This window comes from Ranitomeya imitator, chromosome 4 (genome assembly GCF_032444005.1).
Source record: "Ranitomeya imitator isolate aRanImi1 chromosome 4, aRanImi1.pri, whole genome shotgun sequence".
In the NCBI taxonomy this organism is placed as follows: Eukaryota; Metazoa; Chordata; class Amphibia; order Anura; family Dendrobatidae; genus Ranitomeya; species Ranitomeya imitator.
Genome location: NC_091285.1, coordinates 724,517,886 through 724,535,536, shown reverse-complemented (window position 1 = coordinate 724,535,536; position 17,651 = coordinate 724,517,886). Strand labels below are relative to the sequence as shown.

Here is a 17,651-nt window from a genome sequence, read left to right as displayed (position 1 = left end):
CCGCCTTCTTTAGACTGTGCGCCGTCAGCTGATCCCTAATAGCATGCCACGGCCGTGACACCGCACAGTCTGAAGAAGAGGGAAGGAGGGGAGTGAGAGTCGAGTATATGCACTGTGCATGCCCATGGATCCAAGGCCCGCAGTGGGATTACGTTAGACGAGACTGCGAGGTGGGATCTGGAGCAGCGTGGACGCACAGGCACCGACAGCCTGACACCAAATTATGTCAGAAGACAGGCAGCGCTAATTGGGCATGGTCAAGGGCTAACAGAACAGCGCAGGCTCCGTGACAGCTTACAACAACGCTGAGGAGGCAGCGCACGGCACCAAGGGGATAGGAATGACAGCTGTGCTGTGTCCCATTACGAAGGAAATTCGCACCTCCGGGACGGTTGAACGGTATAAGGGGACACATTTTTAGTGTTTACTTCAGTGTTTGCAAGGAGCATAATTAAAAGAGCCACCTTTTCCTTTTGCATCGTTAGTGCTGCACAAGATGGCTCTTTCAGCTACAAATGTCTTGGGGGGGGGGTTAAAGGTTCCCTTTCAACTTGCTCCAATCAGGCTTCGGCCTACACTCTGTTCCTCTGCTACTCCTGCTGACCCTGGGCTCTAACACAGCCAGTTGGTGCCTGGAAGTGCTGTGTGCACAGTAAACAGTCGCTCCTCTGTTATTGGGGTTCAGTAACGTCAGCTGATCCCCAGCTGTGTGTGCGGCAATACCTCCAATCTGCTCCTCCTGCTGTCCCTGGGCTCTAACACCGCCAGTTAATGCCTGGAAGTGCTGTGTGCACAGTTAACAGTCGCTCCTCTGTTATTGGGGTTCAGTAACGTCAGCTGATCCCCAGCTGTGTGTGCGGCAATACCTCCAATCTGCTCCTCCTGCTGTCCCTGGGCTCTAACACCGCCAGTTGGTGCCTGGAAGTGCTGTGTGCACAGTTAACAGTCACTCCTCTGTTATTGGGGTTCAGTAACGTCAGCTGATCCCCAGCTGTGTATCCGGCAACGTGTCATGCGACCGCCACGCTGGCACAACTAAAATGTAAGGGGACCTGTCCCCCCCCCCCCCTAGGCGTTTGTTACTGAAAGAGCCACCATGTGCAGCACTAATACTGCACAAGGGAAAGGTCGCTCTTGAAATTATGCTCCTTGCAAACGCTGAACTACACACTCATGTAATGTGTCCCCTCACACCGTCCAACCGTCCCGGAGGTGGGACTTACCTTTGTAATGTGACACAGCACAGCCGTCATTGCTACCCCCTTGCCACCGTGCGCTGGCTCCTTAGCGTTGTTTGATTCCGTCATGGACCCTGCGCTGTTATGTTATCCCTTGGCCATGCACAGTTTGCGCTGCCCGTCCTCTGACATCATTTGTTGTCGTCCTGGCTGCGCCTGTGCGTCCACGCTGCCCGAAATCCCACCTCGCAGTGTCGTCTAATGTGATCCCACAGTGGGCCTGGTATCCATGGCCATGCGCAGTGCATATACTAGCCTCTCACTCCCCTTCTTCACGCTTCTTCAGACTAGGCGGCGTCAGCTGATCCCTAATAGCATGCCACGGCAGTGACGCCGCACAGTCTGAAGAAGCAGGAAGGAGGTGAGTGAGAGGCGATGATATGCACTGCGCATGCCCATGGATCCCTGGCCCGCAGTGGGACTACATTAGATGACACTGCAAGGTTGGATCTCGGGCAGCTTGGACGCACAGGCACTGCCAGCCTGACACCTACATGATGTCAGAAGACGGGCACCGCTAACTGTGCATGGCCAAGGGATAACATTACAGCGCGGGCTCCGTGACAGAACCAAACAACGTTGAGGAGGTGGCGCACGGCACCAAGGGGGTTGGAATGACGGCTTTGCTGTGTCACATTACAAAGGAAAGTCCCACTTCCGGACGGTTTGACAGTGTGAGGGGACACATTATATGAGTGTGTACTTCAGCGTTTGCAAGGAGCATAATTTTCGGAGCCACCATTTTCCATGTGCAGTATTACTGCTGTACAAGATGGCTCTTTCAGCAACAAATGCCTGGGGGGGGGTTAAAGGTTCCCTTTCAACTTGCTCCACTGCAGGCTTCGGCCTACACTCTGCTCCTCTTTGATTCCCTGGGTTTCAACACTGTCAGTTGCCACCTGGAAGTGTTGTCTACACAGAAAAAACACTAGGTGATGTGTCAGTGGGGTTCAGCACCGCCAGCTGTTCCCCTGCTGTGTAGTCGGCAACGTGTCCAGCACAAGCCACGCTGGCAAAACAGAACAAAAGCTGCCACCAGTGCAGGCTTCGGCCTACACTCTGCTCCTCTCCTCCTCCTGCTGACCCTGGGCTTAAACACCGCTAGTTTTTGCCCGGAAGTGCTAGCTGCACAGAGAAAAACACCAGCCAATGTGTTAGTGGGGTTCAGCAACGCCAGCTGTTCCCCTGCTGTGTAGCCGGCAACGTGACCTGCAAACGCCACCTAGTACAGCAGTACTGCTGCATTTGTAAAAGGTGGCTGATTTTTTATCCTTGCCCACGTAGAATTAAACACGTAAAATATGTGTCTCATTACAGACCATTACAATGTCCCTGAGGTGTGACTTTCCTTTTTAATGACACGCACCACCCCCCTTGATAGCGCTGCCCGTCTTCTGACATCATTGGTTGGCTGCCTGTGCCTGTGCGTCCGCCCTGCCCGACACAACCCCCCTCGTTTCATATATTTTGGCTGCGAGGGTGTGATTGATGGGCATGTGCAGTGCATATGTTCGCCTGTCTTAACTCATCTCCTTCCGCCTTCTTCAGACTGTGCGGCCTCCTGGCCGTGGTAGGCGATAAGGGATCAGCTGAGGCCGCCCAGTCTGAAGCAGGTGTAAGGACATGTGTGAGCGGCAAACATATTTACTGCACAAGGCCACGAATCCCAGCCACGCAGTGTGATTTTTTGAAAACACACTGTGGGCCTGGGATTCATATCCATTGCTAACCGCAACGGCCAACATGAAATGAGGTGAGAAGACAGGCAGCGCTCACAGCGCATGGCCAAGGGATCACAGTAGCGCAGACTCCTGTACAGCTAATAACAACGCTCAGGAATCTGCGCCCAGCACCTAGGTGTAAATTTTGACACCTGTGCTGCATCTCCTTAAAAAGACAAGTCACGCCTCCACTACTGTTTGACAGTATAGTGGGCTAAATAGTGTACGTGTTTTATTCAGCGTGTGCAAGGAGCAAATTAAATAGAGCAACCTTTTACTTGTGCAGCATTAATGCTGCACGAGGTGTGGCTCTTGTACCTTGCAACACCTGAGGGGGGGTTAAAGGTAACCTTTGAAATTGGTTCAACTAGGCTTCGGCCTACACTCTGCTCCTCTCCTGCTGACCCTGGGCTCAAACACCGCTAGTTTTTGCCCGGAAATGCGAGCTTCACAGAGAAAAACACCAGCCAATGTGTTAGTGGGGTTCAGCACCGCCAGCTGTTCCCCTGCTGTGTAGCCGGCATCGTGTCCAGCACAAGCCACGCTGGCACAACCAACCAAAAGCTGCCACCAGTGGAGGCTTCGGCCTACACTTTGCTCCTCTCCTCCTCCTGCTGACCCTGGGCTCTAACACTGCCAGTTTTTACCCGGGCATGCGAGCTGCACAGAGAAAAACACCAGTCAATGTGTCAGTGGGGTTCAGCAACGCCAGCTGTTCCCCTGCTGTGCAGCTGGCAACGTGTCCTGCAAACGCCACGCAGGCACATGAACTGAAATTGAAGGAAGCCTGCCCCCCACCCCCAGGTGTTTCTATGTATAACAGCCACCTTGTACAGCAGTACTGCTGCATTTGTACAAGGTGGCTGACTATTTCTCCTTGCCCACGTTTAATTAAACACGTACTAAATGTGTCTCATTGAGACCATTCCACTGTCCCTGAGGTGTGACTTTCCTTTCTAATGATACGCAGCACCACCCTTGTTAGCGCTGCCCGTCTTTTGACATCATTGGTTAGCTGGCTGCGCCTGTGCGTCTGCCCTGCTCGAAACAACGCCCCTCGGTGTCTTATTTTTTTGGACAGCGAGGGTGTGATTGATGGGCATGTGCAGTGCATATGTTTGCCTGTGTTCACTCATCTCCTTCCGCCTTCTTCAGACTGTGCGGCCTCATGACCGCGGCATGCGATAAGGGATCAGATGAGGCCGCCCAGTCTGAAGCAGGTGTAAGGACATGTGTGAGCGGCAAACATATTTACTGCACAAGGCCACGAATCCCAGCCACGCAGTGTGATTTTTTGAAAACACACTGTGGGTCTGGGATTCATGTCCATCGCTAACCTCAACGGCCGACATGAAATGAGGTCAGAAGACAGGAAGCGCTCACAGCGCATGGCCAAGGGATAACAAGAGCGCAGACTCCTGTACAGCAAATAACAACGCTCAGGAAGCTGCGCCCATGCACCAAGGTGTTATTTTCGACACCTGTGCTGCTTTTCTTTAAAAAGAAAAGTCACGCCTCCACTACTGTTTTACAGTAGAATGGGCTAAATAGTGTACGTGTTTTATTCAGCGTGTGCAAGGAGAAAAATTAAGAGAGCAACCTTTTACTTGTGCAGCATTAATGCTGCACAAGGTGTGGCTCTTGTACCTTGCAACACCTGAGGGGGGGTTAAAGGTTACCTTTGAAATTGGTTCAACTAGGCTTCGGCCTACACTCTGCTCCTCTCCTCCTCCTGCTGACCCTGGGCTATAACACCGCCAGTTGTAGCCTGGAAGTGCTAGGTGCACAGAGAAAAACACCTGCCAATGTGTTAGTGGGGTTCAGCACCGCCAGCTGTTCCCCTGCTGTGTAGCCGGCATCGTGTCCAGCACAAGCCACGCTGGCACAACTGATCAAAAGCTGCCACCAGTGCAGGCTTCGGCCTACACTCTGCTCCTCTCCTCCTCCTGCTGCCCCTGGGCTCAAACACCGCTAGTTTTTGCCCGGAAATGCGAGCTGCACAGAGAAAAACACCAGCCAATGTGTTAGTGGGGTTCAGCACCGCAAGCTGTTCCCCTGCTGTGTAGCCGGCATCGTGTCCAGCACAAGCCACGCTGGCACAACCAACCAAAAGCTGCCACCAGTGGAGGCTTCGGCCTACACTCTGCTCATCTCCTCCTCCTGCTGACCCTGGGCTCTAACACCGCTAGTTTTTGCCCGGAATTGCTAGCTGCACAGAGAAAAACACCAGCCAATGTGTTAGTGGGGTTCAGCACCGCCAGCTGTTCCCCTGCTGTGTAGCCGGCAACGTGACCTGCAAACGCCACGCAGGCACATGAACTGAAATTGAAGGGAGCTTGCCCCCCACCCCCAGGTGTTTCTATGTATAATAGCCACCTTGTACAGCAGTACTGCTGCATTTGTACAAGGTGGCTGACGTTTTCTCCTTGCCCACGTGGAACTCAACACGTACAAAATGTGTCTCATTGAGACCATTCAACTGTCCCTGAGGTGTGACTTTCCTTTCTAATGATACGCAGCACCACCCTTGGTAGCGCTGCCCGTCTTCTGACATCATTGGTTGGCTGCCTGTGCCTGTGCGTCCGCCCTGCCCAACACAACGCCCCTCGTTGTCTCATATATTTTGGCTGCGAGGGTGTAATTGATGGGCATGTGCAGTGCATATGTTCGCCTGTCTTAACTCATCTCCTTCCGCCTTCTTCAGACTGTGCGGCCTCATGGCCGCGGCATGCGATAAGGGATCAGATGAGGCCGCCCAGTCTGAAGCAGGTGTAAGGACATGTGTGAGCGGCAAACATATTTACTGCACAAGGCCACGAATCCCAGCCACGCAGTGTGATTTTTTGAAAACACACTGTGGGTCTGGGATTCATGTCCATCGCTAACTGCAACGGCCGACATGAAATGAGGTCAGAAGACAGGAAGCGCTCACAGCGCATGGCCAAGGGATAACAAGAGCGCAGACTCCTGTACAGCAAATAACAACGCTCAGGAAGCTGCGCCCATGCACCAAGGTGTTATTTTCGACACCTGGGCTGCTTTTCTTTAAAAAGACAAGTCACGCCTCCACTACTGTTTGACAGTATAATGGGCTAAATAGTGTACGTGTTTTATTCAGCGTGTGCAAGGAGAAAAATTAAGAGAGCAACCTTTTACTTGTGCAGCATTAATGCTGCACGAGGTGTGGCTCTTGTACCTTGCAACACCTGAGGGGGGTTAAAGGTTACCTTTGAAATTGGTTCAACTAGGCTTCGGCCTACACTCTGCTCCTCTCCTCCTCCTGCTGACCCTGGGCTCTAACACCGCTAGTTTTTGCCCGGACGTGCTAGCTGCACGGAGAAAAACACCAGCCAATGTGTTAGTGGGGTTCAGCACCGCCAGCTGTTCCCCAGCTGTGTAGCCGGCAACGTGACCTGCAAACGCCACGCAGGCACAACAGAACAAAAGCTGCCACCAGTGCAGGCTTCGGCCTACACTCTGCTCCTCTCCTCCTCCTGCTGACCCTGGGCTCATAACACCGCCAGTTTTAGCCTGGAAGTGCTAGCTGCACAGAGAAAAACACCAGCCAATGTGTTAGTGGGGTTCAGCAACGCCAACTGTTCCCCTGCTGTGTAGCCATCAACGTGACCTGCAAACGCCACGCAGGCACATGAACTGAAATTAAAGGGACCCTGCCACCCACCCCAAGGTGTTTCTATGTATAACAGCCACCTTGTACAGCAGTACTGCTGCATTTGTACAAGGTGGCTGACTTTGTCTACTTGCCCACGTTTAATTAAACACTTAAAAAATGTGTCTCATTACAGACCAGTACAATGTCCCTGAGGTGTGACTTTCCTTTTTAATGACACGCAGCACCCCCCTTGTTAGCGCTGCCCGTCTTCTGACATCTTTGGTTGGCTGGCTGCGGCTGTGCGTCCGCCCTGCCTGAAACCACGCTCCTCGTTGTCTTACTTATTTTGACTGCGAGGGTGTGATTGATGGGCACGAGCAGTGGATATCTTCGCCTGTCTTTACTCATCTCCTTCCGCCTTCTTCAGAATGTGCGGCCTCATGGCCGCGGCATGCGAGAAGGGATCAGATGAGGCCGCCCAGTCTGATGCAGGTGTAAGGACATGAGGGACAGGCGACAAAATTTACTGCGCAAGGTCACGAATCCCAGCTCTGCAGCGTGACTTTATTAAAAGACACTGCGGGTCTGGGTTTCATGGCCATCGCTAACCGCACCGGCCAACATGAAATGAGGTGAGAAGACAGGCATCGCTCACAGCGCATGGCCAAGGGATAACAAGAGCGCAGACTCCTGTACAGCAAATAACAACGCTCAGGAATCTGCGCCCAGCACCTAGGTGTAAATTTTGACACCTGTGCTGCATCTCCTTAAAAAGACAAGTCACGCCTCCACTACTGTTTGACAGTATAATGGGCTAAATAGTGTACGTGTTTTATTCAGCGTGTGCAAGGAGAAAAATTAAGAGAGCAACCTTTTACTTGTGCAGCATTAATGCTGCACGAGGTGTGGCTCTTGTACCTTGCAACACCTGAGGGGGGTTAAAGGTTACCTTTGAAATTGGTTCAACTAGGCTTCGGCCTACACTCTGCTCCTCTCCTCCTCCTGCTGACCCTGGGCTCTAACACCGCCAGTTTTTGCCCGGACATGCGAGCTGCACAGAGAAAAACACCAGCCAATGTGTTAGTGGGGTTCAGCACCGCCAGCTGTTCCCCAGCTGTGTAGCCGGCAACGTGACCTGCAAACGCCACGCAGGCACAACAGAACAAAAGCTGCCACCAGTGCAGGCTTCGGCCTACACTCTGCTCCTCTCCTCCTCCTGCTGACCCTGGGCTCATAACACCGCCAGTTTTAGCCTGGAAGTGCTAGCTGCACAGAGAAAAACACCAGCCAATGTGTCAGTGGGGTTCAGCACCGCCAGCTGTTCCCCAGCTGTGTAGCCGGCAACGTGACCTGCAAACGCCACGCAGGCACAACAGAACAAAAGCTGCCACCAGTGCAGGCTTCGGCCTACACTCTGCTCCTCTCCTCCTCCTGCTGACCCTGGGCTCATAACACCGCCAGTTTTAGCCTGGAAGTGCTAGCTGCACAGAGAAAAACACCAGCCAATGTGTCAGTGGGGTTCAGCACCGCCAGCTGTTCCCCAGCTGTGTAGCCGGCAACGTGACCTGCAAACGCCATGCAGGCACATGAACTGAAATTGAAGAGAGCCTGCCCCCCACCCCCAGGTGTTTCTATGTATAACAGCCACCTTGTTCAGCAGTACTGCTGCATTTGTACAAGGTGGCTGACTTTTTCTCCTTGCCCACGTGGAACTCAACACGTACAAAATGTGTCTCATTGAGACCATTCCACTGTCCCTGAGGTGTGACTTTCCTTTCTAATGATACGCAGCACCCCCCTTGGTAGCGCTTCCCGTCTTTTGACATCATGGTTAGCTGGCTGCGCCTGTGCATCCGCCCTGCGTGAAACAACGCCCCTCATTGTCTTATTTATTTTGTCAGCGAGGGTGTGGTTTATGGGCACGAGCAGTGCATATGTTCGCCTGTCGTCACTCATCTCCTTCCGCCTTCTTCATACTGTGCGGCCTCATGGCCGCGGCATGCGAAAAGGGATCAGCAGAGGCCGCCCAGTCTGAAGCAGGTGTAAGGACGTGTGTGAGCGTCGAAAATATTTACTGCTCAAGGCCACGAATCCCAGCACCGCAGTGTGACTTTATGAAAAGGCACTGTGTGTCTGGGATTTATGGCCATCGTTAACCGCAGCGGCCAACATGAAATGAGGTCATAAGACGGGCAGCGCTAACAGGGCATTGCCAAGGGATAACACAAGAGCGCAGACTCCTGTACAGCAAAAAACAACGCTCAGGAAGCTGCGCCAAGCACAAAGGCGTTATTTGGGACACCTATGCTGCGTCTCCTTAAAAATACAAGTCACGCCTCAACTACACTTTGACTGTAGAATGGGCTAAATTGTGTACGTGTTGCATTCAGCGTGTGCAAGTAGAAAAATTAATAGAGCAACCTTTTACTTGTGCAGCATTAATGCTGCACAAGGTGTGGCTCTTGTACTTTGTAACACCTGAGGGGAGGTTAAAGGTTACCTTTGAAATTGGTTCAACTAGGCTTCGGCCTACACTCTGCTCCTCTCCTCCTCCTGCTGCCCCTGGGCTATAACACCGCTAGTTTTTGCCCGGAAGTGCTAGCTGCACAGAGAAAAACACCAGCCAATGTGTTAGTGGGGTTCAGCACCGCCTGCTGTTCCCCCACTGTGTAGCCGGCAAAGTGTCCTGCAAACGCAACGCAGACACAAAGCTGACTCCAGTGCAGGCTTCGGCCTACACTCTGCTCCCCCTGCTTACCCTTTGCTCCAACACCGCTAGTTGGGGCTGTAGGAAGACAATCTTTGATAGGCAACGCATCCGGGTTCCAGCACCGCCAGCTGGTTCTCGGCAGTGTTTTTGTCACAGGTACTCCCTCGTGCCAAACCTGGTTTCAGCACCGTCAGCTGTTTCCGGGTCGTGTCAAGCTCACTGAGACGCCTATGCTTGCCCCGTCGTGGTGCGGTCGGGTTAGCCAACTCCAGGGTGCCTCCAGTTTAGGAGCTTCCTATGTGGGCTGCGTGAACTGGTAGTCAAGGCTGGTTCTGTAGTGCCAGTAGGCCCAGCTCCCCCTGTAAGACTGTTGGGGTTCGGTAACTGCGGCTGCCTCGCGGCCTAGCTGTTCTCTCCTCTCCTGTGGGCCTTCGGGTCCACCACCTGGTTCCAGCACCGTCAGCTGGTTCTCGGCAGTGTCTTTTGCTCTTGTACCTTCTGCTCCCCATCCTGGTTCCAGTACCATCAGCTGGTTCCGGGCAGAGCCTTTGGCTTAGGTGCCTCCTTCTGGGTATCCGAGTTCCGCCAACGTCAGGCGGTCCTTGGTAGTGCTTTTTAGCACGGGTACCTCCTGCTTAGTAACCGGGTTCCAGTAACGTCAGCTGGTCCTCGGTAGTTCCATAGGCTCTTGAACCTTCGGGTAGCCATCCGAGTTCCAGTTCCATCATCAGGTTCTTGGCATTTTCTCAGCCTTCTTGTACCTTCTGCTACATTACCAAGTTGAAGACCCTAAAGTCGACGACCCGGAAGACCATCCCGATGACGACGACGACAACCCGGAAGACCACCCCGACGACGGCGGAGACGACGGCGGCGGAGACGACGGCGGCGGAGACGACGACGGCGGAGATGACGACACTGGAGACGACGACATGGAAGACCGAGAAGCAGAAGAACAAGAGGCTGCAGAACAAAGAGCAGAAGAACATTAAGCATAAGACTTAATATCAGAGCAAAAGATATTATCTAAATTATATGCAGAAGAAGACTAAGCTGTGTATGGGGGTGAGTCCGTTCCTCCTCGTGGTGCCCCTGGATAAAGCCTGATGCTGCAGGCCAAACTGAACGCGGACAAATGTAACTTTTGTGACTGGCAGAACGGAAGGTGTAATCTTCCAACTTTTATAGATAACAACTACGGGAATGCCTGTCACAAATGAGAATATGATGAAGAAGTAGAATAGGAAGAATAATAACAGTGGAATAAAAAGAATATGTAGAATAGGAAGAATAATAATAGTTGAATAAAATGAATATGAAGAATGTAATAAAAAAAAAAAAAAAAAGGTAAAGGATGAAGAAGAAGATGAATAAGGTGAAGAAGAAGTTGATGTCAAAGATGCTGATGATGATGAAGATGAAAGTGTGGGAAAAGTAAAAAAAAAAAGAAGGGGAAGGTCGTGGAATAGTGAAACATCAATATCTGACAAAATAAAAAAAATATTTACATAGTCAATATCTTTGTCACTCCGAACGTCTTTAAAAAAAAACAAAAAAAAAAAATGCTATTCTATTTGATTGGGCTAAACCTCTATGACTTTAATGTCTCCGCCACCTCCCCAAATACATCCGGCATTATTCTTAGTTGTTTTCCTTCATGTAAAATGAACCTACAAGGAAAGAAAGGGTTTATTTTATTTCAGATATTTTGGTCCCATTGACTTGCATTGGGATCGGGTATCGGTATCGGCGATATCCGATATTTTTTGAATATCGGCCGATCCTATCCAATACCGATACTTTCCGATATCGGAAGGTATCGCTCAACACTAGTCCTGACGTATATTTGGTCCCTGACAGTCTGCATTACTAATGGTTGTGCTGGAAACTCTGGGATCCTTTATTAACTTCTTCCTAACGCTTGGATCTGTCTGGCTGCTCTACATTGACATTGGAGAACTTCTTCTGTACTCACCACCTTCTTTTGATAAACCAGTTGGTTATTCTGAATGGAGAACCAGCGACTGCAAAGTAAAACATCTGTAATTATTTATCTCAGCGAGTGAACTAGAGGCATATAAAACATATTAACCAGGAATAGAGAAGCCTGGGAGTAGAGGAACCTGAACTAGAGACATATAAAACATATTAACCAGGAATAGAGAAGCCTGGAAGTAGAGGAACCAGAACTAGAGACATCTAAAATATATTAACCAGGAATAGAGAAGCGTGGAAGTAGAGGAACCAGAACTAGAGACATATAAAATATATTAACCTGGAATACAGAAGCCTGGAAGTAGAGGAACCAGAACTAGAGACATATAAAATATATTAACCAGGAATAAAGAAGCCTGGAAGTAGAGGAACCAGAACTAGAGACATATAAAATATATTAACCAGGAATAGAGAAGCCTGGAAGTAGAGGAACCAGAACTAGAGACATATAAAATATATTAACCTGGAATACAGAAGCCTGGAAGTAGAGGAACCAGAACTAGAGACATATAAAATATATTAACCAGGAATAAAGAAGCCTGGAAGTAGAGGAACCAGAACTAGAGACATATAAAATATATTAACCAGGAATAGAGAAGCCTGGAAGTAGAGGAACCAGAACTAGAGACATATAAAATATATTAACCAGGAATAAAGAAGCCTGGAAGTAGAGGAACCAGAACTAGAGACATATAAAATATATTAACCAGGAATAGAGAAGCCTGGAAGTAGAGGAACCAGAACTAGAGACATATAAAATATATTAACCAGGAATAGAGAAGCCTGGGAGTAGAGGAACCAGAACTAGAGACATATAAAATATATTAACCAGGAATACAGAAGCCTGGAAGTAGAGGAACCTGAACTAGAGACATATAAAACATATTAACCAGGAATAGAGAAGCCTGGAAGTAGAGGAACCAGAACTAGAGACATATAAAACATATTAACCAGGAATAGAGAAGCCTGGAAGTAGAGGAACCTGAACTAGAGACATATAAAATATATTAACCTGGAATACAGAAGCCTGGAAGTAGAGGAACCTGAACTAGAGATATATAAAATATATTAACCTGGAACAGAGAAGCCTGGAAGTAGAGAAACCTGAACTAGAGACATATAAAATATATTAACCAGGAATAGAGAAGCCTGGAAGTAGAGGAACCTGAACTAGAGACATATAAAAATATATTAACCAGGAATAGAGAAGCCTGGAAGTAGAGGAACCTGAACTAGAGACATCTAAAACATATTAACCAGGAATAAAGAAGCCTGGAAGTAGAGGAACCTGAACTAGAGACATTTAAAATATATTAACCTGGAATACAGAAGCCTGGAAGTAGAGGATCCTGAACTAGAGACATATAAAATATATTAACGAGGAATAGAGAAGCCTGGAAGTAGAGGAACCAGAACTAGAGACATATAAAATATATTAACCAGGAATAGAGAAGTCTGGAAGTAGAGGAACCAGAACTAGAGACATATAAAATATATTAACAAGGAATAGAGAAGCCTGGAAGTAGAGGAACCAGAACTAGAGACATATAAAATATATTAACCAGGAATAGAGAAGTCTGGAAGTAGAGGAACCAGAACTAGAGACATATAAAATATATTAACCAGGAATAGAGAAGCCTGGAAGTAGAGGAACCTGAACTAGAGACATATAAAATATATTAACCAGGAATAGAGAAGCCTGGAAGTAGAGGAACCAGAACTAGAGACATATAAAATATATTAACCTGGAATAGAGAAGCCTGGAAGTAGAGGAACCAGAACTAGAGACATATAAAATATATTAACCTGGAATACAGAAGCCTGGAAGTAGAGGAACCTGAACTAGAGACATTTAAAATATATTAACCTGGAATACAGAAGCCTGGAAGTAGAGGAACCTGAACTAGAGACATTTAAAATATATTAACCTGGAATACAGAAGCCTGGAAGTAGAGGAACCTGAACTAGAGACATATAAAATATATTAACCAGGAATAGAGAAGCCTGGAAGTAGAGGAACCTGAACTAGAGACATATAAAATATATTAACCAGGAATAGAGAAGCCTGGAAGTAGAGGAACCTGAACTAGAGACATATAAAATATATTAACCTGGAATAGAGAAGCCTGGAAGTAGAGGAACCTGAACTAGAGACATATAAAATATATTAACCAGGAATAGAGAAGCCTGGAAGTAGAGGAACCAGAACTAGAGACATATAAAATATATTAACCAGGAATAGAGAAGCCTGGAAGTAGAGGAACCTGAACTAGAGACATATAAAATATATTAACCAGGAATAGAGAAGCCTGGAAGTAGAGGAACCAGAACTAGAGACATATAAAATATATTAACCTGGAATACAGAAGCCTGGAAGTAGAGGAACCTGAACTAGAGACATATAAAATATATTAACCTGGAATACAGAAGCCTGGAAGTAGAGGAACCTGAACTAGAGACATATAAAATATATTAACCAGGAATAGAGAAGCCTGGAAGTAGAGGAACCTGAACTAGAGACATATAAAATATATTAACCAGGAATAGAGAAGTCTGGAAGTAGAGGAACGTGAACTAGAGACATATAAAATATATTAACCAGGAATAGAGAAGCCTGGAAGTAGAGGAACCTGAACTAGAGACATATAAAATATATTAACCTGGAATAGAGAAGCCTGGAAGTAGAGGAACCTGAACTAGAGACATATAAAATATATTAACCAGGAATAGAGAAGCCTGGAAGAAGAGGAACCTGAACTAGAGACATATAAAATATATTAACCTGGAATAGAGGAGCCTGGAAGAAGAGGAACCTGAACTAGAGACATATAAAATATATTAACCTGGAATAGAGGAGCCTGGAAGTAGAGGAACCTGAACTAGAGACATATAAAATATATTAACCAGGAATAGAGAAGCCTGGAAGTAGAGGAACCAGAACTAGAGACATATAAAATATATTAACCAGGAATACAGAAGCCTGGAAGTAGAGGAACCTGAACTAGAGGCATATAAAATATATTAACCAGGAATAGAGAAGCCTGGAAGTAGAGGAACCTGAACTAGAGACATATAAAATATATTAACCTGGAATACAGAAGCCTGGAAGTAGAGGAACCTGAACTAGAGGCATATAAAATATATTAACCAGGAATAGAGAAGCCTGGAAGTAGAGGAACCTGAACTAGAGACATATAAAACATATTAACCAGGAATAGAGAAGCCTGGAAGTAGAGGAACCTGAACTAGAGACATATAAAATATATTAACCAGGAATAGAGAAGCCTGGAAGTAGAGGAACCTGAACTAGAGACATATAAAATATATTAACCTGGAATACAGAAGCCTGGAAGTAGAGGAACCTGAACTAGAGACATATAAAATATATTAACCAGGAATAGAGAAGCCTGGAAGTAGAGGAACCTGAACTAGAGGCATATAAAATATATTAACCAGGAATAGAGAAGCCTGGAAGTAGAGGAACCTGAACTAGAGACATATAAAATATATTAACCAGGAATAGAGAAGCCTGGAAGTAGAGGAACCAGAACTAGAGACATATAAAACATATTAACCTGGAATAGAGAAGTCTGGAAGTAGAGGAACCTGAACTAGAGACATATAAAATATATTAACCAGGAATAGAGAAGCCTGGAAGTAGAGGAACCTGAACTAGAGACATATAAAACATATTAACCAGGCATAGAGAAGCCTGGAAGTAGAGGAACCAGAACTAGAGACATATAAAACATATTAACCAGGAATAGAGAAGCCTGGAAGTAGAGGAACCTGAACTAGAGACATATAAAATATATTAACCAGGAATAGAGAAGCCTGGAAGTAGAGGAACCTGAACTAGAGACATATAAAACATATTAACCAGGCATAGAGAAGCCTGGAAGAAGAGGAACCAGAACTAGAGACATATAAAATATATTAACCAGGAATAGAGAAGCCTGGAAGTAGAGGAACCTGAACTAGAGACATATAAAATATATTAACCAGGAATAGAGAAGCCTGGAAGTAGAGGAACCTGAACTAGAGACATATAAAATATATTAACCAGGAATAGAGAAGCCTGGAAGTAGAGGAACCTGAACTAGAGACATATAAAACATATTAACCAGGAATAGAGAAGCCTGGAAGTAGAGGAACCAGAACTAGAGACATATAAAACATATTAACCTGGAATAGAGAAGTCTGGAAGTAGAGGAACCTGAACTAGAGACATATAAAATATATTAACCAGGAATAGAGAAGCCTGGAAGTAGAGGAACCTGAACTAGAGACATCTAAAATATATTAACCTGTTAACCAGGAATAGAGAAGCCTGGAAGTAGGGGAACCAGAACTATATTAACCTGGAATAAAGAAGCCTGGGAGTAGAGGAACCTGAACTAGAGACCCCTGAAAAATATTATATGAGATGTTATGAGGAGAACATAATTTGACCTCTATACAAGTCACTAGTGCGACCACACTTAGAATACTGTGCACAGTTCTGGTCTCCGGTGTATAAGAAAGACATAGCTGAACTAGAGCGGGTGCAGAGAAGAGCGACCAAGGTTATTAGAGGACTGGGGGGTCTGCAATACCAAGATAGGTTATTACTAGGGTTGAGCGAAACGGATCGGTCAATTTCATAAGTCTCCAATTTTCGGCAAAGTCGGGTTTCGTGAAACCCGAGCCGATCCCAGTGTGGGATCGGCCACGCGGTCGGCGATCTTCGCACCAAAGTCGCGCTTCATATGACTCTTTCAGCGCCATTTTTCAGCCAATGCAGGAGCACGCAGAGTGTGGGCAGTGTGATGACATAGGTCTCGGTCCCCACCATCTTAGAGAAGGGCATGGCAGTGATTGGCTTGCTTTCTGTGGCATCACAGGGGCTATAAAGGGGCATGCACGCCGACCGCCATCTTACTTCTGCCGATCTTAGCATAGGGAGAGGTTGCTGCCGCTTCGTCTGAAGCAGGGATATTGTTAGGAAGGGAATATTAACCCCCAAACCGCTTGTGCTGTAGCGATTTCCACTGTCCAACACCACCTTTTCTTTGCAGGGACAGTGGAGTTTATTTTGGGTGCCTCAGCTCTGTAGCTCATTGGGCTGCCCTAGAAGGCTCCCTGATAGCTGCATTGCTGTTTGTACGCCGCTGTGCAATCCAACTGCTTTTTTCAAAGCAATAATCCTGTTGCTCCTTTCTGCACAGCTATCTTGTTTATTTGTACACACTCTTGTGTGCAGCAGTCCTTTTTATTGCTGCCATACTTGTCCTTTGATCATTGTAGGGAGATTGAAATTCGACTACAGCCTTTGTATTTTTTTATATATCTGTCATCCACTTTCTGCCACTCAAACGGTGTTGTGTAATACAGTGGGCCTGATTTTTTTTCCTGCATTCTCCCACACATAAAAAAGGGAGATTTATATTGCCACTGAGTGCATCTGCGTCAGTCCTGTTTGTGGCATCTGTCAGCCACTTTCTGCCACTCAAACTGTGTAGTGTAATACAGTAGGCCTGATTTTTCCCAGCTGTCTCACACACCTATAAAAGGAGATTTAAACTCACAACAATTTTGCGTCCACCTTCTAACTGGTTTTACAGTACCATATAACTTTTGTTAGTTTGGTTACATTTTTCCAAGAATGAGGAAGTCTGGTGGAAGAGGTCGTGGCCGTGGGCGGTCATTGCCAGCTGGTAATGATGGTAGTGGTGGTGGAGCATCAGGTGGTCGTGGGAAAAGCAATATAGCACCTAAGTCTCGAGTTGTTGAGCCAGGTTCGTCGTCTGGCTACACAAGGCCTCGAACTCTCCCTTTTCTGGGAGTAGGAAAACCGCTTTTAAAGCCGGAGCAGCAGGAACAAGTTTTGGCTTTCCTTGCTGACTCTGCCTCTAGCTCTTTCGCCTCCTCTTTGGAAAGTGCAAAATTTAAAAGCAGTGCGTCGTCAGTGGATGCTCCCAGTCAGGAACAAGTCGCTTCCTTGTGTCCTTCACCCAAACCAACAGTGAAGGATGCGGCAGGCAACACTACAGTTTTCTCCATGGAGCGCTTTACACATACCGTGCCTGGGTTTGAAAGGGAAATTGTTAACAGCCCATTACAAGATGAATCGGACATGGAGTGCACAGATGCACAGCCACAGCTAGATTATTATGCTGTTCCATTGACTCAGATCACTACATTGCCCTCGCAGTGTACTGAGCCAGAATCTGACCCTGATGAGACTATGGTGCCCCGTCACGAACGCGCTAGCACCGGCTTACACGGTGACACAGAGGAAGGTGCACATGACATTGAAGAGGGGGTGATAGATGACCCAGTTGTTGACCCCGATTGGCAGCCATTGGGGGAACAGGGTGCCGCCGGCAGTAGCT

At 47.5% G+C, this 17,651-nt stretch overlaps 1 protein-coding gene across 2 annotated transcripts in view; it reads right to left on the bottom strand.

Moving 5' to 3' along the window:
* ACAP1 (ArfGAP with coiled-coil, ankyrin repeat and PH domains 1) overlaps positions 1-17,651 on the bottom strand; it is a 268,373-nt gene that overhangs the window by 98,064 nt on the left and 152,658 nt on the right. For both annotated transcript variants that reach the window (XM_069767645.1, XM_069767646.1), the window contains exon 11: positions 11,258-11,306. In XM_069767645.1, coding sequence (XP_069623746.1) covers positions 11,258-11,306 — 49 coding nt within the window. The remainder of the gene's footprint in view (positions 1-11,257; positions 11,307-17,651) is intronic.